Consider the following 22,816-nt stretch of genomic DNA (forward strand, 5'->3'; position numbering starts at 1 on the left):
TGCCAGCTTTTCTCTTTGGGTAGTAGATAGCATTACTTATACCAGAGGTTTCCCCTTTTCCTAAGACACTCTTTGTGACTCCATTGTGATTTTCAATAAGGAATAATGCCATCATGGACTTTGGCAGGTGATCTTCCTCACCTTTTTTTCCCCTCCTGTTTTAGGCAGAATTGGATCTCAAGAGACTGCGAGACCCACTGCAAATACATCTGCCCATCCGACAAATTGGTGATAAAGCAAAGGAACTCTGAACCCTGGCAGGAAGAATCCCTGTTTATAACTCTTGCCTTTTTAATGAAAGCATTGCAGGTGAAAGCCGGGATGTTTGTGGGGGTGGAGGGTTTTTACCTTTAATTAATAAACAAAAAGGATCTTGGATAAAAGGAATGTTAGAATCTGAAGATCAGGCATTGTGGAATATAAGTCTCAAAGGGCTTGGTGAATATTGTCTTAATCAAACAACTCAGTTTCTGGATGAAAATGATGTAATTATATGGTTGGGAGAATCAAAGATTATGTGATACTGGGGGTGCTTCTTGCATCTTTGCGGGGGCAGCAGAACTACAATGCACCAGCACCCCATTCAGCTCTGATTTTTATTTAATTTAACTTCTCTCTTTTTTTAAAAAACAAATTAGTAACTGCACCAGAAAAGCAAACCCCTGAGATAGGTGGTTTGAAAGTCAGAGCCATCGTCATGGTTTTCTGCTTCAGCAAAGTGATTTTTCCATTGAGAACCAGGAGTTTGTCTCCCTTGTGTACCCTTTTCACCAACTCCTCTATACCCATTTGTTAGATTTAAACAGTTTTTTCCAAATAAGCAATGAAAGCATCTGACTGTTTGATAATCGACTTTGAATTATTCCCTTGTACCTTCGTAAATTCTGACACATCCCAGTGCTCTGGATCTACGCAAGAAATCAATGGCAACATTGCATGAGTTTTTCTAATAATCAGTCTTGAATGGGAGGAAGATGTCCTTCTCTCTTCTATCCCTCCCCCCATTTTCCATTCTCTCTTCTACACTTCTCCTTATTTCCCCTTCTCTCTTCCCCCCCTCCCCTCCCCATTTCCCCTTCTCCCTCCCTGCTCCACATCTGAGGACACCTGGATTATCCAATCAGGAAGGTACAGGGTTCAAAAAGTTGGCCCAAAATCATGATGGCTAGCAATTCCAGAACCAGAATAATTACACAACTATTCACCTGCTCATGGGATGGCGTGTGAAGCTGTCCCCTGGCACTTGTCTGGAGGCTTTGCTGAAGGCTGAGACTCCACAATTTAAGGACATAAACTTCCACTTTGATTAGTCCTCATCTTTAGTGAGTTTCAAGTGAGCTCTGTGGAACCCAAGGGCTGGATTTTTATCCCAAGTGTGAGAACCCATATCCATGACTCCCTTCCCCTTTTTGCCTATTCTTTACATATTACTATTTTCTCTACACAGTTTTTCTCCACGCTATTTTTTAATTGAGAGATGAATTAACCAGATTCCCCTGCCCTCCTTAGAAAAAAAAAATGTTTTTCTACCCTCTTCCCACACGATATCTGCATTCTAACTGTCACAGGAATTGATGTCTCTAACATCCTGTTTCTAACAAGCCTAGGAACAGGATGGAAAAGAGGATGTGAGCTTAGCACATAGCTGATTGGCTTTCTTCCCTCATGGGATTCATTTCTCATTTTGGCAAGGGGCTCCTTTTTGTCTTCTCTGGGAGCGTTGTGTGTGAATGGGAGGCGTATTAAGATGACAATGTGACCCAGACTCCAGGTGCCTTGCAGATGGTGACACGGGGCTGGGACTGCTGCCGCCGCCGCCACAAACCTTTTTGTATTCCAACAGTGGCATGTTGGAATGAACGGATGCATGTTTGCCCTTTCCAGTTCCCTTTTCCTTTCTTTTCCTACTCTATTCTTGCCTTCCTCAAATTTTGTTTTTGTTGGGGTTTTTTTTTTAAAGTTGTGTGAATTACTTTTAAAAAGTTTTATCTTGTTTGTGTGCAGGCAGCACAGTGCAGTAGGCAAATCCTTTTGGGGGTGGGGGGAGGAAGAAGGAAAAGGGAAAGGGATACTGAGAAAAGTCCTTTAAACAGATGGCAAAATACTGAACATGTGTAAAATCCTGTATCATTTATGAAATATGTATAAAAGAGCAATGTACCTTCTGGAACAATAAATATCTATTCAGTTTTTGAATTGAAATGTCTCATCCTTTTAAAAGAAACTTACTTTCCTTGAGGGGACATACAGTCTGATCTTCCTATACTAGATGGAGTGCTTTATCCTTCCAAATTGGTTTTTATATAGATATTCTCAAATTAAATTTTGTCCCTAGAAAACCCTAAAGAGTAAATATCATGTGGATTCCTCCTAAACCTAAGATAGGCAGTATTATCCCTGTTTTCCAAAAACAGAGGGGTTGACTGATTGCCCATATCACCCATAAAGAATCTTCCATGCCTACGACATCTCATGCTATGATGATGCCTATCAATAGATTCTTTATCACCCAACCATCCCATGGGTTCCAGGAATTTAGCCAAGTATGCACTGTCATAAAATCATTACTCTTAAGGCTTCATAGAATATCTGTAGCCTCCCCAAAGCAGGTGGTGAGATATTTGAGGCAGAGTTAGAACTAGAAGGCTGTGGTTGGAATAATCTGGGCAAGAAGTGATGAGTACCTGAAATAAGGGGGTAGCTGTGTGAGTAGAGAGGCCAGGTCAGATGTGGCATATATTGTAAAGGTAGAAAGAGCAATATGTGACTACTGATCGGGTAGGTGAGATGAGATGAGGTGAGGTGAGCGAGAGTGAGGAGTTCAGGATAAAGCTGAGCACACAAACTTGGGAGGCTAGAAAGATGGTGCCTTTCCCTTAGGAACAGGGAAGAGTTTAGGGGGAAAGATGAGTTCAGTTTTAAATATACTGAAGGGTGGCCTCTGGGGCATCTAGTTTAGAATGTTCAGCAGACAATTGGTGATGTGGGATGGAATATGTACACATATATATGTGTTTGTGTATTTAAAATATAGATAGTTGGATGGAGAGATAGATGGACTTAGGAGTCATCTCAAGAAACATTATAGTTAAACCTTTGAGAGCTCATAATACTGGGACTGGATATATAGGTGCATAGAAATAATAATTAAACTCAAGACACTTGATGAGATAGAAGAAAAAAGAGTCTTTGGCAGAACTTTGAAAAAACCTACAATTGGTGGTAATCATATGGATAACGAGCAAAAGCAAAGAAAACTGAGAATGGTCAGAAAGAAGGTTGGCATTGACAAGAAGGAGGACAACCTCTTTGTTCATAGACTGGAGGAAAGGAGAAGGGAATGGAGATGATGTTATGAGATGAAGAGAATGAGAAAAGAAAAGAGTAAGTTCATATCAAAAAGCCTCAGTGTCTTTCAATCAAGTAAGAAGGAAGGTCTGGAGGTGAGAGAGGAGGGAAGAGGAGTTTTGGAATAGCTTCTGTGAAAAGTGATAGGAGTCAATTAGAGAAATAAAGGAACAGGCTTACACATGTGAGGATCCAGTTGAAGTTGGATACCACAAATTTAAAGTACACAGCACAGTTGTGAGACTTCCTTCTGTCTTTGGCATCTCATGAGTAGCAGACAAAGCAGCCATGGAAGGGCATAGATTTGGCAAGAGAAGAACAGATATGGGACAAGAGGGCATGGGATTCAAGAGCAAAGGACAGTATAGTGAAATAACATTGAAATGGCTTAACTAGGGTTAAGGTTGGGGAAAGAGGAAAGTAAAATCAGATTAAGATAATGGCCTGAGAAGGTACTAATTGGTAGGGCAATGGAAGGTCCCTATGAAAGTGGAGAACAGGTTTAGGTGGGGTAAGGAATAGAAAGAGGTAGAATAATAGGTTACGGTCAGATAGGAGAATGTGAGAAATTCTAATTTTGGACGTATTTGGGCAATGGCGAAATCCAGTGTGTGACCTAGTCATGTGTGGCTCCAGTGGAGTGAAGGGAGAAGTAGGTCATGGAATTTAAGGAGGCTGAGAAATAGAGTATGGGGGTACATCTATGTGTATTAGTGTCACCCAGTAAAAGGGAATGAACTGGTGAGGAAAAGAAGACTGTGATCCAGGTATACTTGTAAGTAAATACAAAGTAATACAAGGCACTTTTAAGAACAATGTTAAAGACCAAGGATTTTGGGAAAGGCATTGTATAGGAGGGGGAACCTAAACTGCGCTGTGACAAAAGCCAGGGATTCTGTAAGGCAGAGCTGGAAGGAGACGTGGGGGGCCACTTGTGCAGAGAAAACAGAGAGAAGAGACTCTAGAATCTCAAGAAATAAAATTTCCTTATAACTGAAAAGGCCATAAGTGATATAAAAAGTTGCCCCTAGGAGAATCTCCTAATGAAGTATTTTAAGCTCCGTATCTCCGTGAGTGTCTGACCCTTTCATATCTTCCCCTTCAACGTATGCAGCACATGGAGTCTCAGGTCCTAACATCCTGGGATTATTTGTTTACAGAGACAAGTTATCTGGGCTGAAAGTCCTTGACTCTCAGCAATCAGTCCCCACACCAAATCCATGTTTATCTTGAGCATACATCCTCTGCCTCCCAATGAACACCCATGAAGCACTCCGATGGCTTCTTGTGTACAGAAATCACCAATTCAGGCTGCACCAGAACCGTAACATCACAGAAAGGAGCCACAGGGGCGCCTTGATCCAACCCAAGCCTGTCTCCTTTAAGGATCTATTGTGTATCATCATAAAAAGAGATGGTGTTTATCTACACCGTGCATTCAGGTTTGCAGAGCATTTGATTTATCATAGCTCATCCAAAAAGAGGTCACACTATCTTTGCAGGAAAGACTTCTACAAATTAAGGCAGCCTAGTCACAGAACAAGTTTAAAAATAATGGGCATTTATGGAGAGCTTTGCCTCACTAAAGCCTCGTAGCAGCCAAAGTGGGGGCATTATATACTCATTTTGCAGATGAGGAAAATGAGGTTAGAGACATTAAGTTGGTTGCCTGTGGCCTGCAGAACTAGCACTAGAGATGAGATTTGAACCCAAATATTTCTTCTTTTCTAATTTTTTAAGATTTTATTTTCTGTTCCAAATTCTCTCCCTCCCTTCTCCCTTTACCCCACCCAATGAGAAGGAGAGGGGAAAGGAAGCCCACGACAAATATGTATTGTCATGCAAAGCAAATTCCAACATTAACTATGTTCAAAAAGAAGGAAAAAGAATATGTGCTTTGATCTGCACTGAGTCCATGACTTCCTTGTCAGGAGGTGAGAAGCACGTTTCACCACGAGTCCTTTGGGACTACGGTTGGTCATTGTGTGGATCAGAGTGGAGTTCAGAGCTGTCTCTCCTCACACTGTTGTTCCTATAAAATTGTTCTCCTGTGAACCCAAATGTTTCTGACTGAAGGTCGAGCATTCTCTTCTCTATGTTCTAATCCTTCTTTTGTGTGATTGCTCTTCAACTACTGAAATACAGTTATCGTGGCTCCCCCAAAACCTTTACCACTGCCTGCAAATCTCCCCCAAGACCTTTAATGAGGGCCGAGATTACAGCCCATTTGTCTTGAGTCCTGCTGGTTGTCCTAACTATGGAATAGCTAACCAACCGCCTAAGTAAAGGTAAACTCTTACAGGGCAAGATTCATCTCAGCATAGTGAAGAGGAACCAGGAAATAATCACCGATTTGGGATCTAAAGACCTAAGTTTGAGTCCTAAAACCTTGTGCGACCATGGTCCAACCACCCCCCCCCCAAACCTCAGTTTCCTCATCTATGAAATGGGAATAATAAGGCTTCCACTACCTAACCCACAAGTCTATTGTGAAGGAAGCCTTTTGCAACCTTTAAACTGTCGTACAAACACGAGATATTATAATCCCAAGGACAGACTTTCTTTGCCAGTCACAGAAGAGGAAACCTGGATTGAATGCAGTGAAGAGTAATTGTGTCAGGTCAGTTAAGACAATTTTTCACTTCAAGTGCTATTCTTCAAAATCTTGCAGGGTGAGGGAAGGGAAGCCTGATTCCTACTTGGGATCGTAACTTGAGAACTCAGAGGTGATTGAGTTCAATTCTCATGTTTTTTAGACAAGGAAACGGAGTCCTAGAGAAATTAAGTGACTTGCCCATGGTCATACAGACATGACAGGGCCAGGATTTGCCCCGAGGTTGCACACAGATTCTAAAACCACCAGAACTTTTTTCTTCCCTCTCTTCCTCCTTCCTTTTCCCTTTCTTCCTTCCTTTCTTCCTTTCCCCACTCTGTTCCTTTCTTCCTCCTTTCCTTCCTCTTTCCTCTCTTCCTTGCCTCCTTCCCTCCCTTCCTTGCTTCCTTCAGTCTGGGTCTCCCTATCTCGCTTAGTCTGGCAGCCACTCATGGGCTTGATCCCACTGGTGTTCAGCAGGAAACTTTGAGGCAGCCAGGTGGCTCCCTGCTCTGGGAAGGATCACCATATTGGTTCCAGACTTAGTGAGGACACCTGATCACCTTTTGCCCTACTGCCTGGCAGAACTCCGGAGCTCAAGGGATCCATCAGCCTTGGCCTCACCAACAGTAGGAATTATGGGTGTATGCCCCCAAGGCCACTCAGACTCTTCCCACCACACTGCTCTGTCTCCCTTCCTTTGTCACTTGTCTTCTGTTTCTGTGTATGCCCGCCTCCTTCTTCTCAATAACAAGAAGCACTACGTTCATGACTCCAAGCTTGGCTATTGGAACACATAGCAAAATGAAGAAAAGTTAAATAGACCACAGAATCCTTGCTGAGGCAACATCTAGTGATGGGGCATAAATGGGACACGTTATCATGTGCTGGAAAGAGCACTGGATTGGGGATCCACGGACCTGGGTTTGAGTCCCAGCTCTGACATTCCCTGTGTGACCTTGGACAACTCTCTTCCCTCTTTGAGCCCTAGTTTCTTCACCTGTAAAATGAGGGAGTTGGGTTAGATGAACTCCAGTCCCTTCTGGAGCTAAATGTATGATGTTTGTATTCATTCCAACTTTAATTCAGTTCAACAAAGAACTGTGTTAAGCACTGGGTAACCAAAGACAAAAATGGAAAATAGTCCCAGCCCTCAAGAAGCTTAAATCTACTTCACAGACAATGCAAAAAGTAAACAGTTAAGCAAATAGGAGGTAATTTGAGGTGAGAGAGATTGGTGACATACTGGAAGAGCAGGAAAGGCTAGAGCCAAGCTAAGTATTCTAAGATGTGGAAATTAGGCAGGAGGGCATCCCAGGCATAGACAGAGGCTGGAGATGAAATTGCAAATTCAAGAAACAGCAAGAAAGTCAATTCAGCTAGAACAGTGAGCATGCTAGTGTGAGAGAGGAGGAAAATGGCACCTTCTCCCATGAAGGTATCCTTGTTCTGCATTTACACAGACCAGATTCAGTCCTGGGCTGGGGCTGGGGTGGTGGAGCGGGAACACCTGACACCTAAAAGAAAGGAGCCAGGCTCTTGTCACATTCTCTGGCTCATTACATCTCCATCTCAGAGCTCCAGGGAAAAAATCTCTTAAAAGTGTGTTGTTGTTTAGTCCTATTCAGTCACGTTGGAGTCTGTGTGACCCCTTTTGAAGTTTTCTTAACAAAGATACCGGAGTGGTTTGCCATTTCCTTCCCCAGTTCATTTTACAGATGAGGAAACTGAGGCAAACAAGGTTAAATGACTTGCCCAGGATCACACAGCTAGTAAGTATCTGAGGTTAGATTTGAACAGGTCTTCCTGACTCTAGGCCCACCACTCTAACAATTTTGCCACCCTGAAATTTGAGGTGTGACTCTGTCTATGGGATTAATAGAGTCCCTTCGAAAAAGGTATTCAGGTGCAAAGAAGAACAGGTATAGGACGGCTATTTATTTCCTCCACCACAAAGAAATGCTTATAACACTACAGATTTATGGTTGTACATTAACAAACACTTTAAAATATGATATAAATACTTAAAAGTACAATTCAAGAAAAATCCTATTATACTCTTTCTGGAGGATGATACTTAAAATATTAAAACATGAAATATTTTGTGGGGCTACTGAAGAGATATTTCACTTTCACCTTTGATTTGCTGTGAGCAGATAACCCAAGGACCCTATCATCTGGTTAGCCCTGCATTCATGGCTTATTCTACTGTCAGTGGTCATCCCTTCTAAGAAATAATGGCCGAGGAGAGCACCCCCCATGGGACAACCAGCATATTCTGAGGATAGCCAGAATCCTAAAACCAGAAGTAGCCAGCGGTGCTCACTGATAGAAACATAAGGCAGAAGAGGGTGAAAAGTTCTGGCCTCAGGCTTACTTTGGCATTCAAGACCAGGAGATCAGGAGAAGGGGCTGGACCTGGGCTTTCATGATACAGAACTCTCAAGAGTCCTGGAGAATTGCCTAGACCAGAGTGGTCCAACTTAGGCTGCTCAAAATTCCCCAGTGGGTAGAAGCAGATTAAAATGTAATTGAGAAATGTTTAACAAAAGACATGAAAGTACAACATAGATGATGTTAATTTGTGGTTTTGTAAACCAATATATCACCAAAGGGCATATATAAGTTTGACACCACTGCCCCAGAGCAAGGAGGGTTAAGTAACTGACCAAAGTCATCCAGTCAATATATGTCAGGGATGAAGCCTTCCTAGCTCCAAGGCCTACTATCCATTATGACATATTGACTCTCACATGTTAGCATGCTGACCTGGAAGCATTGTGAAAACTAATTAGATGACTGCATAAAACAATGTCATGTTCTTGGAAGAAAGAAACTATGGAAATACAATGTATTATTATGCAGATTGGCATAAAGGGGATTGATCTTCAGAGGGAATGAGTCTCCTGTTTGCAGGAGAAGGGGTTGTAGTTGAGAATACACTCCAAAGTGGGTGTTTCGATCAATCCCTGCTACGAATGGATGAATAAAAGAGCATTTATCAAGTGCTTACTATATTTTAACCAGGACTCAATTGTTCGGATGATACTGCTTTGTAGTCAAGTCTGATATCTGGTTCTGATAAATCCCCTTCTTTCCCACTTTTCTTCATTTGTTCCTTTGAGATCCTTGATCATTTGTCCCAGGAGAGAACATTCAAGAGAGAGAGAGAAGTACACTCCAACTGCCTCCTGGACATTTCACAAGAGGATGTCCCATAGACAGCTCAGACCCCACCTATCCTAACCAGAACGTATTCTTTCCTCCCCCAAACCTCCCGTCTCCTAAACTTCCTGCCATGGTCACGCCATCCTCCCAGTCACCTGGCTGCTCCTAGCATCTCACCCTCCATCTGCTGACTCTGCTCCAGGCACTGCCTGTTGTCCTCACTGTCATCTCCTGACTTCCTGACTCCTTCCAGTCTCAGCTCTAATCCTACAGAGATCTCTCTTATTACGCTGCTCCCTCCCCCACAACTAGTGTCTTTCCTCCAAGATAACCTTCTATTTATACTTCATACAGGATGTCTCAAAAATCTCAGTCCAGTTTTAAGCTTAAAACCAGACTAAGACTTTTTAGGACACCCTGTATATCTTGTATATACAACTTTTTGTGCGCTCTCCTCATGCTGTATGTGTGTTCCCTAAGGGCTAGGACTGTGTTCTTGCCTCTCTCTGTATGCCTAGTCTTTAGCACAGTGCCCAGCACACAGTAAGCTCTTAATAAATGCTTGTGTACTGGATTAACACTCACCTCCCACCCTTTGATCTAGTAGAAATTAATTCCCAAAACTCATGAGTCACCAAGCCAGTGTTAGTATCATGGTTTAGTGGAAATGAATCCTGGACTTGAACCCAGAAGATAGGTTCAGGGCCCTGATCTGTGTTTACTGGCTGTGTATGACCTTGGACAAGTCACCTAACTTTTCTGAGCTGCATTTTCTTCATCTTCAAGTAAGGCGGGACTTAGGAGAATTTACATAGTGCTTTACAGGCCTTCTTCCATGCAAGTCTTACTACAACCCTATGAGATATCATAGATATTATTATCCCCATTTAAAGATGCAGAAACTGAGGTAAAGGGCGTTGCCCAGGTTTACAAGGCCATCATATCCAGAGGCAGGATTCAAAAGTCTCTCCAGACTCTTTACTTTCCACTGAGCCACACTTGCCTCTAAGGCTTTGCTGCCCTAACACTTTCTTTATTATTTACATTCACTACCTACTTCACAAAGCTTCCTGAGGATTAAATACATGCAAAGTGCTTTATAATCTTAAAGAGCTCCATAAACAACTGTCACCTACTAATAACAGCTCAGAGGCAGCAGACTATAATGAATAGAGATGGGAAGACCTGGGTTCAAATCCTGCCCCTAACATCCCTGCTCTTGACAAGATGCTGACCTGAATTGGTAGATAATGTTCCTCACTTTGGGGGGGAGGGGCAATACCAATGAAACTGCAGGCCTAGTTCCTATCTTTAATAAATAAGCATATGGCATATTTTGTCACTCGTCTGCTTCAAGACTCTTCAGTGGCTAACACCTCCAGGATAAAATATAAACTCTCCAACTTGGCACTTAAATCCTTTACGGTCTGGCTACAGACTTGGGGGGAGCAGCTAAATGGTACCATAGGGCAGAGAGCACCGGGCCTGGAGTCAGGAAGACTCATCTTCCTGAGTTCAAATCTGACCTCAGACTCTTACTAGCTGTTTGACCCTGGGCAAGTCGCCTGTTTGCCTCAGTTTCCTCATCTGTAAAATGAGCTGGAGAAGGAAATGGCAAACCACTCCTATCTCTTTGCCAAGAAAACCCCAAATGAGGTCACGGAGAGTTGGATATGACTGAAAAATGACTGGACAACAATACAGTTCTCGCTACAGCCCATCCTTCTAGAATTATTTCCACATTGCTCCCCTGCGCACAATGTATCTTCTAACTAAATTGCCCAACTTGCTGTTTCCAAAACTAGCGTTCAATTTCCTCAATGCCTTGGCAAAGGCTGTCCTGCATGCTGGGAATGCTGTCTCTCCTTGTCTTTACCTCTCCCTTAGAATCATCAGCTTTCTTCAAGGCTCCACTTGGCAGGTGATACCTCCAATGGAAGGAAGCCTTTCCTGATCTCCCCAATATTCTTTCATTCCTCCTATTATCATCAATTTGTTCATCTGTGTAGATGTATCCTCCCCCACTGCAATTTTTATTCCCTGCCTCACCTGCCTCCTCTACCCCTGGCTAAGCACCATGAAGGCAAATACCTTTTCATTTTTCTTTAAAGGAGATAGTACAGAAAATAGCATCCTCATTTTAGAGATGACAAAGCTGAGGCTCTCAGGTCATAAAGGCAGTAACCTTGGTCATCCTGGGTCCATGTCTAGCTCTCAGCACTGTATCCACTAGGTCACCCTAAGTCTCCCAAAAAGGAGACTCGGAGCATTCCATTAACGGTCTCTTCTATTCCACACCCATCTCTACTATCATTACTGTAATGTTTCCACTTGCTCTGACATTCTGCATCATTCTCTTGTCTTCTGAGCTTAAATGACACCACTGTCCTTTGGTCCTTGATGGTAAGGTATAAAGCATAATGATGTAATAAATTCTGGAAGAAATGAGACTTCTGGACATGTGGTATGAGGGGGGAGGGTGTCCCCTTTTCAGTTCCCTTCTGAGTAAGATATATCAGACACGTCACTGCAGAGAACTTGGGAGAGGAAACAATGGGAGGCTGAGTTTTTTAAGGGAAAATATCAGTAAAAAAAAAAAATAACCTTGTTGACGGTGCAAGTCTGTGTTTCTACAAGAGGTCAAGGCTCAAGCAATGCCCAGCTTATTTCTTCATCCCCTTCCTCTGATAAAGTGGCCATGACTGCTGATAAAGCCTCTGCTCTTAAAAGCCTAAAGGTCTCAAAAATTTAAACTGAAAGACAGTGCTAGACCACAGAAGAAAGAAGAAAAGACATTTAGAGGATGCTTGGGTCCTTCAGCTTGGTCAAGAACATGTTCCAGGTGCTACTTTGGGCCTCCTGCCTTGTCATCAGAATCACACCGGTACTGCCGATGGGTGAGTGTGTCTGTGGGGTATTTTGCCCTGAGTCCATGCTTGCTGCCACTCGCTGCTGTAAACTGGGGTCCAAGAGCCAGATCAGAACCCATCAATGCTGGATGGAGGATAACCTTGAGGTTTCAGAATCCCTGATGACCTGCGGGAACTTGCTTGTACAACATAAACTGGGCCTCTTTTCTCTTCTTTCAATTCAGCCTCCTGGATTTCCACAAGTCTGGCTGCTCCACTAATTTCTTGATGAGTTCATTACTAGACTAACATCTCCTCGGTTTAGTCATTACCCTAATGACTTGCAAGAAAAATGCTAAAATAGAAGTGTTAACATCTCAAGGCTCTTTTTAGGCAAAATAAGACAGGAATTCAGTTCAGGGTGGAGTTTCCTTTTAATTTTTTTTAAATTAATCTATCCCCTCCACTCTCTCCCCCACACAGAGAAAATTTAAAAAAAAAACTGTAATCCATAGCTGCATTGTCCAGTAAAACGAATTCCCACATTGGCTTGGGAAAAGAGCTTCTAGGATGATTTGATGATCTGTATTAGAAGTTTTCATATATAATAGACTGAATTCAGTTCTTACGCTTACTAATCTCCAACAAGGGCAGGAAAAGTGGGTTTAAGTTATAGCATGAGACAAGAATTAAGAGCTTTCTTAAATCTAAAAATGGCTATTGAAGTAGATTTCAGAATTGCTGTCTTTTTAAAAAAAAATTTATTTTCAGATGCAAATTATCTTCCCTCCTTCCAACTTCTTCTCGATACATTAATAAGGCAAGAAATATGAGACCCATTATAAATATGAAGTCATGCAAAATATATTTCTACATTAGCTATATTGAAAAAGAAAAAAGAAAGCAGTAAAAATAAAGTGAAAAAATGCTTCAATCCACTCAGAGTTCATCAGTTCTCTCTCTGAAGGGGGATAGCATTTTTTTTTATCATGAGTCATTTGGAATTGTCATGGATCATTGTGTTGATCTTTCACAAGTGATTAATATTACAATATTGCTATTACTCTGTTCTCCTAATTCTGCTCACTCCACTTTGCATTAGTTCATCTAAGTCTTCACAGGTTTTTCTGAAACCATGCTTTTCTTAGTTTTTTACAGCACAATAGTATTCCTTCATAATCGTATACCACAACTTGTTCCGCCATACCCTGACTGATGGGCTTCCTTCAGCTTCCAATTTTTACCACAACAAAAAGAGCTATTGCAGATTTCTTTGTACATGTGTATAAATGAATATTTTTTCCCCTTTTTCTCTGATCTCTTTGGGATACAGACCTAACAGCACTATTGCTGAGTCAAAAGGTATGTAGTTTGATAACCCTTTGGATGTAGTTCCAAATTGTTCTCCGGAATGGTTGGACCAGTTCACAATTCCAACAATGCATTATTGTATTTATTTTTCCAAATCCCCTGCAGCATTTGTCATTTTCCTTTTCTGACATGTTAGCCAATCTGATGAGTATGAGGTGGTACCTAAAATTGTTTCAATTTTCATTTCTCTAATCAATAGTGATTTAGAAAATTTTTTCATATGAGTATAGATAGCTTTGATTTCTTCTTCTGAAAACTGCCTGTTCATGTCCTTTGACCATTTGTCAACTGAAGAAGAGCTCTTATGTTTATAAATTTGGCTCAGTTTCCTATATATTTGAGAAATGATTTAGACCTTTATCAGAGAAACTTACTGTAAAAGTTTTTCCACAGTTTCCTGCTTTCTTACTAATTTTAGCTGCATTGGTTTTGTTTATATAAAACCTTTTTAATTTCATGTAATCAAAATTATCCATTTTACCTCTTGTATCTTCTCTATCTCCTGTTTGACACTGAATTCTTCCCTTATCCATAGATCTGACAAGTAAATTTTTCCATGTTCCCCTAATTTGCTTATGATATCACTCTTTAGGTTTAAACCATGTACTCATTTTAAGCTTATTTTGGTATACATTGTGAGATGTTAGTCTATGCCTAGTTTCTGCCAAACTGCTTTCCAGTTTTACCAGCAATTATTGTCAAACGGTGAGTTATTGCTCCCAAAGCTTAGATCTTTGGGTTATCAACACAAAATTACAGTGGTCATTTAGTCCTGTTTATTGCATATCTAATCTGTTTCACTGGTCAATCACTCTATTTCTTATCCAGTACCAAATTGTTTTGACAGTTATCACTTTGTAAGATAATTTGAGATCTGGTACTGCTAGGCTGCCTTTACCTTTTTTTTTCCATTGATTCCCTAGATATTCTTGACCTTTTGTTCCTTTAGATGATGAATTTTGTTATAATATTCCTAACTCTATAAAATAATTGTTTGGTATGACACTGAATAAGTAAATTAATTTAAGTATTCTCATTTTTATTATATTGGCTCAGTCTGCCCATGAGTAATAAATATTACTCCAATTGTTTAGATCTATTTGTGTGAAAAATGTTTTGTAATTGTGTTCATATAGTTCCTGTGTGTGTCTAGGAAGGTAGATTCGCAAGTATTTTATATTGTCCACAGTTATTTTAAATGGAATTTCTCTTTCTATCTCTTCTTGCTGGGCTTTGTTGATAATATATAGAAATACTGATGATTTGCATAGGTTTATTTTATATTCATCTATTTCATTTAGATTGTTGGTCTTATTGGCATATAGTTGGGCAAAATAGCTTCTAATAGTTGCTTTAATTTAATCTTAATTGGTTGTGCATTCAGCCTTTTCATTTTCAATACTAATAATTTGGTTTTCTTTCTTTTTTTAATCACTGCCTTCTGTAATCTACCCTCCCTTTTATCACTACCCCCTTTCTCTTAGCCTCTTCCCCTCCTGTTTCCCAGTTAGGTAAGATGAATTTCTATTCCCAACTATGTGTTTGTATATGTATGTGTGTATGTCTATGTATGTATGTATATGTATACGTGTGTGTGTGTACTTTTGTTGTTCAGTCATTTTTTAGTCATGCCCGACTTTTCTTGACCCTAGTTGAGAAAAAAATTATATATATGTATATATATATATATGCATATATTCATCTTTGAACCAGTTCTGATGAGAGTGAGGTTCATGTGTTGCCTGCTTCCCCATTTTCCCCTCTATTGTAGTTGTTTAGACGGTTGGGTTTTATAACTTTTTTTTTAATCAAGCTGTTAATTCTTTTTTTGTAATTTTCTTGCATTGCTCTCATTTATTTTCCCAATTTTTCCTCTACTGCTCTTATTTTATTTTTAAAAATCTTTTTTTGCTCTTTAAAAAATCTCTTTCTTTAAAACTCTTCTGGCAATTTTTGTTGGACTTACGTCCAATCTGCATTTTTCTTCGAGGCTTTTCATGTTTTGGTTGTCTTTTTCTGAGTTTGTGTCTTGAGCTTCCTTGTCAGTGTTAAAAAAAAAATGTTTTTTATGGTCAGGTTCTTGTTTTGTTGTTTGCTCATTTTCTCAGCCTTTTCCTTGCCTTTGTATTCTACATTAGAGTTGAGCTTCTGTGGCTAGATTTGGGAGTCTAGGTTTTTGGTGCATCTAAGAGGGTGTGATAAGGAGAGTATTCTGGTCACTATCCTCTTGATATGTGCTCTGGTACTTACCCAAAATTAGGGCCACAGACCATAACTTCTCCTCTCCATCCTTGAACCATGACCCACAATAGGGTAATGGGCTACCACATGGCACTGCATCCACTGCCAGCACAGGAGTCCTCTGTAATCTCTTTCTGACCAGGTGTTAGTCCCCTTTCTGTCCTTAGGCTCTGAGCACTCCTGGTGCCACTATGTTGCTTCTTCCATGCCTGTTCTTTGCATAAAGAATTTTTCTCCTTTGGTTAAAACTAGTCCTACTCCTAAAATTTAATTCTAGTATTGCACATTTAAGAAGTAAACTTAGCTCCTCCACACAAAAGACACCCCCTTTGAGCAATTCTCTCTGTTTGCAGCACTGGATCCCTGTTCTGCTTACATTAGCTTGAATGAGCCCTGGAGGAACACCGATCACCAGCTAAAGGAGGATGATGGTCAGCCTGCCTGTGACAATCATGTGGATGGAGAGTGGTACCGCTTCACAGGCATGGCCGGAGATGCCATGCCCACATTCTGCATCCATGAGAACCACTGTGGCACCCATGCCCCCATCTGGCTGAATGGCAACCACCCACAGGAAGTGGATGGCATTGTGCAGCGCCAGGCTTGTGCCAGTTTCAATGGAAACTGCTGCCTTTGGAACAACACTGTGGAAGTCAAAGCCTGTCCGGGAGGCTACTATGTTTACCATTTGACTAAGCCCAGTGTCTGTTTTCATGCCTACTGTGGCCGTAAGTAACTTCCCTTTGTTTTCTCCTCTCCTACTGGGGCACTGCTATCAGAGAAAGAGTGAAAGAGAAAGGTGCTATGAAATGTATAGCATCTAGGAGTTCCTGGGGACAGAGCCACAACTAGGGTGGGGTGACTGGGATGCTGTCCCAGGGTACAGAGGATAGCTGATATCAGAGGACACACTTACTCCCTCTCAGTCATGATCCTGTAGGTTGCTGCTACCACAAACTGACGCTTAGGACACCACCCCAGGGTGGAGCACTCCTCTCCTAGGGCGTGTCCTCCCCTATCTCTATGAGAACAGGCTGCCCCTTTCCCCCAATCTGACTGCACCCAACAGGATTGGATTGTTCCCATACCACCACCCTTCAATTGAATTTATGCTGGAAGCCAGAATTTTTAGTTAAGGGTTTGCCTGGGGATCATGTAACACAGATCCTTTCTATTTGGCATTTCTAACAAGAAAATTAAGCCTGCTGGGCCACAAGTCTATGAGACATTCCTGAAGGATAAAGAGGTAGTAATTGGAATCATGCCTTCAAGTCATTCTCATAATCATATTTTTTTCTGTCCCCTCAGTCTGACAAAATGTCAGAAGATAAAATATCCTATTCAGTTAGAGACTATATCTACAAGACAGAAATGTCAGTGCTTCTACGTAGGTACCCTCAGACAAAAGTTGAGAAAATCATGGTCATCTACCTAATTCTGCTGGCTTCAAGAAGCCCTGAAACCATCATGGCAGCCCTTTGGATAATATCACCAAACTGGGGTGTCAAGGAGCTTATATACCAGTGAGAGTCTCTAGGCCCTTTACCCTAATCATCACCATATCTCTGGCTTTACTGCAGATTTCTATGACATCTGTGATGTGGTGGACTGCCAAGGTACTTGCTCAAACCCTGAATGCATGTGTTCTGAAGGAACCATCCTGGGCCCGGACCAACAAACCTGCCTGGGTAAGAAAGCACCAGTGAGGTGGGGAATTGGCCAACCAGGTAAAAGGGTCCAGCAGGCAGTTGGCTTTACAGTAGGACAGACACTGGGGGACAGATGGAAGCTATGTATAGAGCTCTGGAGTCATTTGTGTGGAGACGATAATTGAAGTCACTGAGTGACAGCAGATCAAGCCAGTAAGACTGAAAGGGTGAAAAGAAACTGGGAAAAGGTGTGCCTCTGCAGCTGTCTGGGCAGAATGGTGCTCAATCCTTTGGCCCTGCCAGATCAGGGGTAGAATTTGATCAGGGCTCAGTATATACTATGATTAGATGAATAGGGACAGTCTAGCACTACCTAAAGAAATTCTCTCCTAAAGTGGCACCAGGGTATTTTTATCTTTCTTGGGCAGCAGAAAGAGAGGGATAATGGGCAATTTGAAAAGAATCCAGGGTGGCTTAAATTACTTCTTCCACTCTCTATGTCTTAGAGAAATCATCAGGCTGAAGATCCTAGCACTCGGGACAGCCTTTTCCTTTCCCTTGATTTTTTTGTTTAATTCAAAGGGAAATAGATTAAATTAGGACTAATAAAGACCACCTTGCCTGGTGGCACCACCAAAAAACCCCACCAAAGATGGGAAAGATAATTAGGGGGCAGAGAGTGCAAAGGGGAAGCCATTTTAATTTGTAAATTCAAATCAATTCAATATACATTTATGGAGTACCTGCTAAATACAAGACACTGTGCTATATACCCTGGAGATAAAAAGATGAAAATGAAAGTCACTGTCCACAAAGAGGTCACATTCTGTTGAAGCTATGACATGTCTATGGATAAGTAAATCTAAATTATACACCAAGTAATTTTAGGAGGGAGAGAACCCAAACAACAGGGGCATGGTGAGAGGGGAGGACAGAAACAGGGAGCCTAGGCTAATCCTTGAAATAATTTAGGGATCTTGAGAGGCAGGAATGGGAAGCAAGGGCAGTGCAGGCATAGACCATCTGTGCAAAGACATAAAAACAGGAGAAGGAATGTCACATATGGGAAACAAAAAGTCCAGTTTAAGTTTTATCTGTGAATGTGAGAAAAGTGAAATAAAACTCGAAAGAAAACCCTTCTGTCCTCATTCCCAACACTAGCTTCTCATGAAACACCACACATGCCTTAATAAGGGCATACCCATAAGGGCTCTAGGTTTTTGCTGAGTTGTTTGTGGATTTATTCTTCAGTCTGTTGACACTAAGGATGTGGGATTCCATCAGGGAGAGATTCAGGCAAAGTGCTTCAGAAAAACATGAGGGAGGAGAAGTAACTTTCTGTTGGATAATTGGAGGTTTTTCCTGGATGGAGTGACACCTGGGCTGAGCCCTGAAGTCAGGGATAGATTGCAATAATTGGAGAGGAGAAGCGAGTGCATTCTTATGTTAGGGACCTCCTACATGAATGCTTGGACACTGGATAGAGGCCAGGATCAAGGACCAGATAGTGGCCCAACACATGAACCACAAGGACAAATGATAAGGTGCAGGAAGGCTAAAGCCACATACTTTGGGGCCTGATTTTGAAGTTAAAACCCAAGCTAGGTTTTGTTTTATTTTTTTTTCCCAATAGGCTCTGTGAGTTTGCTCTCCTAGTCCTTTTCCTGTCGCTGTAATGGCTCCTCTTGGTCTACTCGGCTGGTTTGTTAGAGAGAGTCATTGAAGATTCTAGAGCAGGGCACTGACATGACTGAATCTGTGCATTAGAAAAATAATTTTGGCAACTTCGATAAAGTTGGAGTCGAGGAGGATGGAGGCAGAAAGCCCAGTTAGGAAGCTATTATAATAGTTCAGAATGAGGTGATGAACTAGGTGGTGGCAGTATAAAAGGAGACAAAAGGATGAATGTGAGAGATGTTATGGAGGTAGGATCAACAGTACTTGGCAACTTATTGACTATAGAGGGTAAGAGAATGGGGATAATCAAATATGACTCTAAGCTTTTGAGCTGGGGTGCCTCTGAAAATAATGATAGTTCATCAAAAGAACCAGGGACCTTAGGAAGAAGGGTAGATTTGGTTGGTTTGTTTGTTTGTTTGTTTTAGGCAATTGGGGTTAAGTGACTTGCTCAGGGTCACACAGCTAGTGTCAAGTGTTTGGTCTGAGGCCAGATTTGACCTCAGGTCCTCCCGACTTCAGGGCTGGTGCTCTATCCACTGCGCCACCTAGCTGCCCCTTTTGTTTGTTTGTTTGTTTGTTTTAGAGAAGGGTAGATTTGGAAAGGCAAAGATGAGTTCAGTTTTGCATATGTTCAGTTTGAAGATCCGAAAGGACAACCAGGTAAAGGGATACAGCAGATAGTTAGACATAAAGGAAAGGGATTGGGAGCTAGGTATTAGCTTTGGGGGGTATATGCGTGGAGGTGATGACTGAAGTCATCTGCTTCAGATGAGATGAAGAAGAGAGCTCAGAGAAAAAGGCTCAAGAACAGAACCTTGGAGCATAGAAGGTGGATAACAAACCAGCCGAGTAGACCAAGAGGAGCCATTACAGCGATAGGAAAAGGACTAGGAGAGCAAAGTCACAGAGACTAAAGATGAAGAGAATATCAAGGGGGGAATGGTGGACAGCATCAAATGGTGTAGAAAGATCACGGAAAATGAAGACAAAACAGGCCATTAGCTTTGGAAATTTAGATATGGCAATTTCAGTAGAGCTGGGGTCAGAAGCCATACTGCAAGGAGCTGAAATATGAGTGAGTAATGAGGAAATGGAAGTAGAGGGAGTAAGTGTAGACTATTCTTTCTAAAAGTGTAGCAGTGAAGGGTAGAAGAGATATAGGCTAATAGCCTGCCAGTGAAGAGAAGGCTGGGCTTGGAGACATAAGGCTTTTCAGGAATGCGTGTTTGTTTGGGGTTTTTTTTTAAAGGTCTGCTATATTCTTTTTTTCTCTCTTTTCTTTTTCCCCAGTTACATGTAAAAACAATTTTTAACAATCATTTTTAAAACTTTGAGTTACCAATTCTCTCCCTTCCTTCCTCCCCACCCCACCCCCATTGAGAAGGCAAGCAATTCAGTATAGGTTATACGTGTGTAATCACGTAAAACATTTCCATAACAGTCATGTTGTGAAAGAAAACACAGACCCCAACCCCCCCAAAAAAAACCTCCAGAAAAATAAGGAAAGCAAATAAAGAATGTTTGAATCTGTATTCAGACACCATCAGTTCTTTCTCTGGGGATGGAGAGCATCTTTCATAATAAATCCTTCAGAGTTGTCTTAGATCACTGTATTGCTGAAAAAAGCCAAGTCATCCACAGCTGATCATCTTAGAATATTGCTGTTACTTTGTACACAGAACATTTCACTTTGTATCAGCCCATGTAAATCTTTCCAGGTTTTTCTGAGAGCATCCTGCTCATCATTTCTTATAACACTACATAGTAAGGAATGCATGTTCTGAGTAAATGAGGTACACCTATACTACAAACCTATTAGCATATCCTGACCTACAAATATACCTGCACATCCCACAGCTTTGCACTACATCTGCTTGGAGAGAATTGGCCAGTAGTCTAATTAGTCTTCTATATTTTAGCAGAGAGAAGCTATATGGGTAACCTGATTGGTGTGTGTGTGTAGAGGGGGGTAGAAGGTACCTTGGACCACTGTGAAATATACAGTGATAGAAAGCATGCTTATTTTATCTGGGAGAATGTAGGTGTTCTTCCAAGGGGTTTGAGTTTCTCTGTAATGAGGGCTATCCTGCCTGTTACGAGAAACCTTCCTCTCCTCTCATCAATTACCATTTAGTCATGTATTGCTTGCATAATTTCTACCCTACAGATGAAAATGAATGTGAAAAAAACAACGGTGGCTGCAGTGAGATCTGTGTAAATCTGAAGAACTCATATCGCTGTGAATGTGGGGTTGGACGTGTGCTAGGAAGCGATGGCAAAACCTGTGAAGGTGAGAATGGGGAGAAGGGATTCAAACTAATGGCCAGGATCAGAGGTCAATTGGTAACAGAGCGGCAGCTAGGTGGTGCAGTGGATAGAACACCTACCCTAGATTAAGGAGGACCTGAGTTCAAATCCAGCCTCAGACACATAACACTTACTAGCTGTGTGACCCTGGGCAAGTCACTTAACCCCATTGCCTAGCCAAAAAAAAAAAAATTGGTAACGGAAAATAATGACATAGACTTCTCCATTCCTCTGGAGAGGAATGGTTCTCTTATACTGGAGTATAACTGTTGAGTAGTTGTACTCTTATACTAGTTTTACTAGAGTATAATTGTTGATTTACTGTCCCAATGGGGTGGGTGGAGTGTTAGATCCGGCATTAGGAAGGACCTGGGTTCAAATTCCACTTCTGACACTTAGTAGTTATGCAACCAACAGCAAATCACTTTGCCTCTCTTTGCTTCATCTGTTTAAAAGGGGATGATAATGCCCATAGGGCCTATCTCAGGGGGTTGTTATGAAGGTTCAGATGAAAATATATTTAACACACTTTAAAATTTTAAACCTTTATGCAAAGTCAGCTATTATCATTAAAAGGGTAGTTGATTTTATACCCTGTGAAAGTGCTTTAAGACATAAGTAAGACAAATAATAAATTCTTCTTAAGATTAGAAATGGTGTATATATTTTATATAACTGAGTGCCAATGAAGCCACAAGTCAAAATAATGGTTTGCAGTAGTTATGGAATGGATGAAATGAAAAAGACATTCATACATAATATTGTAATGGCCCCTCCCCTTCAGGGTACCCTTCCTGTTACAGATGGTTTGTTGGCACTGGTTAGTCATTTTCAGTCTGCCTCTTCGTGATCCCTTTTGGGGATCTTGGCAAAGATACTGGAGTGCTTTGCCATCTCCTTCTCTAGCTCATCTTACAGATGAGGAACTGAAGCTATCAAGGTTAAGTGATTCGGCTAGTGTCACACAGTTAATAAGTATCTGAGGCCACATTTGAACTCAGGTCTTCCTGACTCCAAGTTCAGCTCTCTATCCAACCTAGCTGCCCAGGTCCGGGTAGTTACATTTGCTAAAATTGCTGTATCTTCAACTGCATCTTCTATAATACTTGATCACTTCATTGTTAACATTGAAGGTATAGGACAAGGATGACTCATCTTACATCACAGATCCTCCATGTCTCAGCGAGAAAGATGAACTACACACCCTTACTTTAGACAAAGTGCTGTATTGCATCCATAGTCTGACAGCCCTTGCAGCATTAAGTAATATGGCACTTCATTGCTCAGAGAGATGAAAATAGCAGGTGCTCATACTCGTATCTAAAGGACAACTTTAGATGGTGGAACACAATGAGTATTGAACTTGGAGAGACCTAGGTTTGGATTCTACTGTTAACATTTACTAACTGCTCAATCTTAGGCAAGTTTTTATCTTTTTTGTTCATTTGTTTTTCAGTTGTGTCCAACTCTTTGTGACTCATTGTGGAGTTTTCTCAGCAAAGATACTGGAGTGGTTTGCCATTTCCTTCTCTTACAAATGAGGAAACTGAGGCAAATAGGGATAAGTGACTTGCCCAGGGTCACACAGCTAGTAAGTGTCTGAGGCCAGA

General features: G+C 41.3%; 2 protein-coding genes across 2 annotated transcripts in view; both read left to right on the plus strand.

Annotated features, from left to right (window-relative positions):
• MCU (mitochondrial calcium uniporter) overlaps positions 1–2,196 on the plus strand; it is a 168,948-nt gene extending 166,752 nt beyond the window's left edge. The window contains exon 8 of the mRNA XM_027859067.1: positions 165–2,196. Coding sequence (XP_027714868.1) covers positions 165–251 — 87 coding nt within the window. The 3' untranslated portion in view covers positions 252–2,196. The remainder of the gene's footprint in view (positions 1–164) is intronic.
• Positions 2,197–11,726: 9,530 nt separating this feature from the next.
• The window catches only part of OIT3 (oncoprotein induced transcript 3), a 33,385-nt gene continuing 22,295 nt past the window's right edge, over positions 11,727–22,816 (plus strand). The window contains exons 1-4 of the mRNA XM_027860828.1: positions 11,727–12,006; positions 15,924–16,298; positions 17,151–17,258; positions 21,067–21,189. Of these exons, the coding sequence (XP_027716629.1) occupies positions 11,913–12,006; positions 15,924–16,298; positions 17,151–17,258; positions 21,067–21,189 (700 nt within the window). The 5' untranslated portion in view covers positions 11,727–11,912. The remainder of the gene's footprint in view (positions 12,007–15,923; positions 16,299–17,150; positions 17,259–21,066; positions 21,190–22,816) is intronic.

The sequence above is a fragment of the Vombatus ursinus genome, unplaced genomic scaffold (genome assembly GCF_900497805.2).
Source record: "Vombatus ursinus unplaced genomic scaffold, bare-nosed wombat genome assembly UNPS02000749.1, whole genome shotgun sequence".
Classification (NCBI taxonomy): Eukaryota; Metazoa; Chordata; class Mammalia; order Diprotodontia; family Vombatidae; genus Vombatus; species Vombatus ursinus.